Genomic DNA, 6,571 nt, shown 5'->3' on the forward strand with positions numbered 1-6,571 from the left:
CTACAAGACAGGTAGAGAAAGTGCAGTCTCCCTTACTCCACCTTTTTGTTCTGTTTGGACCTTCAGTGGGTTGGATGAGGACCACTCACCTTGGAAAGGGCAGTCTGCTTTGCTCAATCTACTGATTCAAAATGTTCATCTCATTCAGAAACACCCTGAGAGACACAACCAGGTATCTGGGTACTTAACAGCCCAGTTAAGTTGACACACATTAACCATCACAGAGTCATACCCCTGACAAGGAGCAAGAAGTACATACATACTATGGTGTTTTGCTAATAAACTAATGTAATGTGGGTTTTGTCCATTTGCATTTTCAAGTTACTGAATTTGATGGAATACTTGAATTAATTGATTTTCTAGCTACAATTGCCTAAATATTCAGGCCCTAGGAGTCACAGCCATGTGGCATGAAGTGGGAATTAATTATGTAACATTTTTGATAGGTTTATTCATTATTCTGTACACTTTATTTAGCACCAACTTGGACCAGCAGCGTCTTGGTGTACATCAGTTAATTAGACATGTTCCCTGCCCTCATGGAGCAGGCCTTCTGATGAGGAAACGCAATGTAAATAAGTAACAAGAAAATAAATGTCTTGGTACAAATTGTGATATATGTTATGATGAGAATGAACAGAAGGCAGGGAGAGCTAGAGGAGTGTGAGGTGATCCCTACAGGAGGAACAATATGTGCAGAGTCATTGAGGTGCAAAAAAGCTTGGCCTATGGAGGGTGTTGAGAAGCTGAGTGCAAGCCAGTGTGCTGGAGCATGGTGGGAGAAGGGTGGCCATAAATGAGGCGAGAGAGACCAGCAGGGGCCAGGTCATGCAGGCTTTGTAGGAGGTATATGGATTTGGATTTTGAATCAGTGTGCATAGACCATTGTAATTGATTTGAACATTTGACTAATGCGATTTTCAGTCTGAGAGCATTTGGATGAATAGAGACTGTGGTCTGACAAACGCTAGATGCTCCTTGAAGTAAATATTAGAATTAAGATAGATCCATTTTTTTCCCATGAGAACTCAATTCTGTATAGTTATATATGATTATGGAAGATAGATTTTTGATATTCATATTTTCAGGTAACATTTCATTTAATAATATATAGTAAATCAGAAAATGAAGCAAATCCAAGTATTTTCAGTTAAAAAGAAGGCACCATGGATGTACAACTTCCTGTTCTCTCATGGAAAATGTTGAGGGAATATTTTCCATGTACCTCTGTATTTTCTGTTTATCTTGTAAGTCACTGATTGCTCTTCGTTTTGGAATATCTTTAGGATGTTTGTATAGCGAACAGCCTTGAAAGGTAGAAATAATGTCTTTCTGTCTAGCAGAGGGGCAGGGTTGTTTATAGCCTTGGAAACTCAGGGTTGTTCTCCTGAAATGAAACCCACCGTGTGTACAAGCGTCCATCTGGGCCCGCCTATATTGCTTTATGGGCAAAGGGAACTAACACAAATAGACTGATGCTCATACTGCTTGTTCTGTGGTGAGTAGTAAATAAAGTCCTTTGTCTCTGACCCATGAGTCTTGTCTTCTGCTAGCATCCATGAAGCCATAGCAGGCTAACTTGTTAGCTTCCAAGTTGGGAAAACCTCAGACCTTCAAAGTTTTGGACAGAGACCCCTTAGCCGTCTGAGCAGGCAGGTACAGTGCCACACAGGTGATACCCTGTGCTTTGCAGCCTGCAAGCTATCATGTTAGCATTTTTTTTGTCACTGATTTTCTCCTCCAGAGTCACAAGATGAGCTATTCTCAGACAATCACATTTTAAGTGTGACTTCTATTCTAAAATACATGTGTGAAACCTACTAACTACTAATTATTCTGCCTTAAATATTCTTAACCAAGTGGGAGAAAATTTCGACAACAGAAAGAATGCTATATTAAAATTTTAGAATCATCCAGTCATAAAATATATTAAAATGATACTTGATTTAAATAAAAAATGTTGTATATGTGTATGTGCCTGAAAATATAAATGAAGCGTATTTTCAAGAAAGTTTGTTACATGATAAGCACTAAGGGACTAACCCTGTGGTTTCTGAGTGTTCACAGAACCATTATTATCACAGTACAGGATCATCATGGGCTTGGGCTCTCACCTCCTCCTGACCAGGAGTTTGGGGAGCAATGTGATCAGGTACTACTTCTACTACCGTGGGAGACTATGACGTGTTGCTCCGGCAGCTGGAGATGTTCTGTGTTTGCACTGTCCAGTACAGTGGCCACTAGCCACATGTGGTTATTGAGCACTTAAAGTTTGGTTAGTCTGAATTGAGATGTGTATAAGTGTAGATTAAATCAATGTACCAGATTTCAGATTTAGGGCAGAAAAGGAAGGTAAAATATCTCATTAATAATTTTAAAAATTACTTATGTTTGGAATAATATTTTAGATGTATCAGGTTAAATAAAATATGTTATTAAAACTAATTTCACCTGCTTATTTTTAATTCTTTCAATGTGGCTACTAGAAAACTTTAAATTACATATGTACAATAGCTCTTATTTTATTTCTACTGAACAATGTTTTATCTTTGCTACTCACAGAGCAGTCCTCTGAATCAGAATTTGCATTTTTAGAAAATCTCATGCGATTTGTATGCATGTTAAAATTTGAGTAACAGAGAGTCCCTAAGATTAGGATTGCCAGATTTAGCAAATAAAAATACAAGATGTCCAGTGGAATTTAGTTTTCAGATAAACAACAAATAATTTCTTAGTATAATATGTCCCAAGTATTGCATGGGGCATACTTAGTAATAAAATTATTTGTTTTTTTATCTGAAGTTCACATTTAACCGAGTGTCCCGAATTCTATTTGGCAACACTGCCTATGACAAAACTCCTGCCCAGGCCTGTCTTGCTCCTTGAAATTCCATGGAATCAGGAAGAGGACAGAAAGGTAAAAGAAAAGGTGAAGTGTGGAAGTTGGGTGCAATGAAAGAACAGAGAAGAAAAGAAATACATGCTGAGAAGTAGGAATAAGATGGGGCATGGACAGACCTTTTTTATTTTATAATTTTTATTATCAGTTTTCTTCCTTATTTCTGTTTTCTCCCACTTCTCCCAGTCATTGTGATTTAATCTCCTCATTTTCTATAGGGCTCCCTAGAGCCATGTTAGAAGATGGTATTTGTGCAAAGTGGACAGTGAGGAAGGTAGTATCTCATCAGGGTCAAGTCCCAAGTCTTCCTATAATGCACCCTCTCTGAAATGCCACTTACAAATAGCCCCTTTCAGCTACCAGTACTTTGCCATTAAAAAGATCAAGGTTCTTAAGTGTCAAAAATGCTGACACTTTCATCTTGGAGGATTTTCTTTATTGTGGCTTTTTAATTGTATGTTTTTATATAAAACAACTGTTAGGAATTTTGTTGTTTGTTTGATGCTTTTTAGGTGGTGGTGGGTGGGAGTGGAGGCTGACAAAGAAGGAATAACAATAGATATTCTTTATTTAGCTAGGCATTGAGGTAAGAAAAGGCTTTCATCTGTGTTAATTTATTTAAAATTTTATTGTATTGTGATAAAAACACAATATGAGATGCAGTCTCTTTTTTTTTTTTTTTTTTTTTTTTTTTTTTTTACGATGTAAGTGTTTTATTACTTCAGTGATGGTGAACACTTTCTGAGGGAATCGTTCTAAACCCGATTGTGTGACGGCAGCTGGAGGGCTCCCTTGAGCACACGCGTGTGGCAAGTTTGCCGTGATGGTAGCCACTCTGTGACCAGCACTGAAAAGATCCAGCCAAGTTCTCCACCTGCCGACGGCTCCTCAGTCCATTCAGATTCTGTTTCATAAACACCTCCAGCTTCCAGGGTTGAAGGTGGATGCCAGACGCCCTTCCGGTAACTCTGCCACTATGGTCATCTCTCCTTTCACCCGGAAGCTTAAACAGTCTTGTTCTCTCTAGGCTCTATAAAGTTTAGAGTTTCATCAACTTAGCTTTAATAATCAGAATGCACCCAGTTGTGTCTTTTCCCACCAGTTTTGCTGAACACCTGGTGTGCCCTGTGATCTGTGGGTTCTCCCTCAGCTCAGGAATCTTCTCTGGTGTAGGTGCCGTTTCCTCGGCCCCCCGTGCATCGCTTTTTCCTCTTGGAATTCCCATCACCCCACCAAGCCTCCATTCTCTTCCCGCATGATATTAATTTTTATTTTTGTGTTATAATACATCGTAATCACTACTGTTTTAAATATACAAATTGTACTTGATCTGGACCATATGTGACTGCTAACACCTTCAAACAGATACTTAACTTCTTGGGATTTAAGACACTGGACAGAGCCTGAGGATCAGATGGGCAGAAAGAGCGACAGCGGATGAGTGACGGGGGCGGAGCCGGGCCGGAGCCCGAGGCCCCCGAGCAGCCACGTCACCCCTCCCCCGGCCCCCGGTTTCTTCCCGCCCCCGCTGCGGTCCCGCGGGGGGAAGGGGCATGTGGCGGGGGCCCGGGAGGGGACGCCACCTTAAGCCACAGTCCTAAGTGAACCTGTGTGAGAGAAACAGCTGTGCGCGGCATCCTGGAGAACAACGCCCTTTATTCGGCACTAGAGACGGAGTCCGTGTCACCGAGCTGCCCTCGCGGCCCTAGTGGCAGGGCTGCCGGAACTGCAGGCCACAGTAGCCGCACGTCCCCGTCTTCGTTTCTTTGTCCAGGTTTATGTACACTTTGGGGTGGCCCAGGGCGCCTCCCCCACCATCACACGATATCACTCGACTTTCAACTTGGCTCACAGGCTGCTCTGCTATCAGGTCGATGGCAAAGTTCTCATTCACCTCTTTCTGACGACCCACAAATCGAACTTTCCTGTAGTCTTTATTGCCATAAACCTGGCCGGTGTGCGTGACCTTCTCCCCGGTGGGCGAGGTCCGCACCCCGAAGCACCTGGCGGCCCCGGGCAGTCTCCGCGCCGCCGCGCCTCCCCGGCCCAGCAGCCTGAGGAAGGTCACCGCCGCCGCCATCTTTCAGGCTGACCCTCGACCCCGCGCGCCGGCGCGCCGACGCGCCGAGCGCCGAGCGCCGACGCATGCGCACCGAGATGCAGTCTCTTACCAAATTTTTAAGTGTGCAGTACAATATCGTTAAATATAGATGCAGTCTTGTACAGCAGAGCTCTAGAATGTATTAATATTGCTTAACTGAAGCTTTGTGCCAGTTAATTAGCAAGTCCCATTTCCTCGTTCCCCAGCCCTTGGCAACCACCATTCCACTCTTTGATTCTATGAATTTGCCTGTGTTAGACACCTCATATAAATGGAATCATATAGTATTTGTGACTGGCTTATTTCACTTAGATAATGTCCTCAAGGTTCATCCATGTTGTCACATATCGCAGAATTTCCTTTTTATTTAAAGGCTGAATAATATTTCATTGTATGTATATATTACGTATTGTTTATCCATTCATCTATCAATAGAGACTTAGGTTTTTTCTACCTCTTGGCTATAGTGAATAGTGCTGCAGTGAACATGGGAGTGCTAATATCTCTTTGAGATCCTGATTTCAATTCTTGTGGATAATGATCCATAAGAGCAATTGTAGGATCATATGGTAGTTCTATTTTTAATTTTTTGAGGAGTCTGCATATTGTTTTCCATAGCAACTGCACCATTTTGTATTCCCACCAACAGTGTACATGGGTTCCAATTTCTCCACATCCTTGCCAACACTTCTTTTTTTGATAATAACCACCCTGACAGGTGTGAGATGATGTCTCTTTGTGGTTTTGATTTTTATTTCCCTGATTATTAGTGACACTGAGCACTTTTCATATACGTGTTGGCCATTTGTGTGTCTTCTTTGGAGAAATGTCTATTCAAATCGTTCGCCCATTTTAAAATTGGGTTATTTGTTTTATGCTATTGAGTTGTAGGAGTTCCTTATATATTTTGGAAATTAACCCTATATCAGACGTATGTTTTGCAAATATTTTCTCTCATTCTATAGGTTGCCTTTTCACTCTGTTGATTGTTTCCTTTGCTGTGCAGAAGCTTTTTAGTTTGATGTAGTCCTATGTCTGTTTTTGCTTTTATTGCCCATGCTTTGGGATCATAGCCATAACATTATTGGCAAAACCAATGTCCTGAAGCTTTTCCCCTATGCTTTCTTCTAGGTTTTAAGTCTTTAATCCATTTTGAGTTGATTTTTGTGTATGGTGTGAGATAAGGATCCAATTTCATTCTTTTGCATGTGGATATCCAGTTTTCCCAGCATTATTTGTTGAAGAAACTGTCCTTTCCCCATTGTATGTTCTTGGCACCCTTGTTGACCAGTTACCCTTATGTGCATGTATTTATTTCTAGGGTCTCTAGTCTGTTCTGTTGTTCCATATGTCTGTCTTTATGCCAGTACTGTTCTGTTTTAATTACTGTAGCTTTGTAATGTATTTTGAAATCATGAAGTGTGATGCCTCCAGCTTTGTTCTTCTTTCTCAAGGTAGATTTGGCTATTCAGGACCTTGTTTAATCTTCACAACAATTCTTTGAGTTAAGTACTTTTGTCCCCACTCTGCAAATGAGGAAAAGTAACTTGCCTAATATCAGATAGCTAGTA

The 6,571-nt window shown here is 41.2% G+C and overlaps 1 protein-coding gene across 1 annotated transcript; it reads right to left on the reverse strand.

The window, feature by feature from the left end:
- Nucleotides 1–4,538: 4,538 nt before the first annotated feature.
- Nucleotides 4,539–5,010, reverse strand: NDUFS6 (NADH:ubiquinone oxidoreductase subunit S6). The gene has a single exon (XM_059916704.1). It carries the CDS (start codon nt 4,977–4,979, stop codon nt 4,605–4,607), a length of 375 nt encoding a protein of 124 aa, XP_059772687.1. The 5' UTR covers nt 4,980–5,010; the 3' UTR covers nt 4,539–4,604.
- Nucleotides 5,011–6,571: the final 1,561 nt, after the last annotated feature.

This window comes from Balaenoptera ricei, chromosome 3 (genome assembly GCF_028023285.1).
Source record: "Balaenoptera ricei isolate mBalRic1 chromosome 3, mBalRic1.hap2, whole genome shotgun sequence".
Taxonomy (NCBI): domain Eukaryota; kingdom Metazoa; phylum Chordata; class Mammalia; order Artiodactyla; family Balaenopteridae; genus Balaenoptera; species Balaenoptera ricei.

Excerpts from the sequence above, each read along its gene's own strand:
- NDUFS6 (XM_059916704.1), bottom strand. The coding sequence starts at position 4,979 with ATGGCGGCGGCGGTGACCTTCCTCAGGCTGCTGGGCCGGGGAGGCGCG.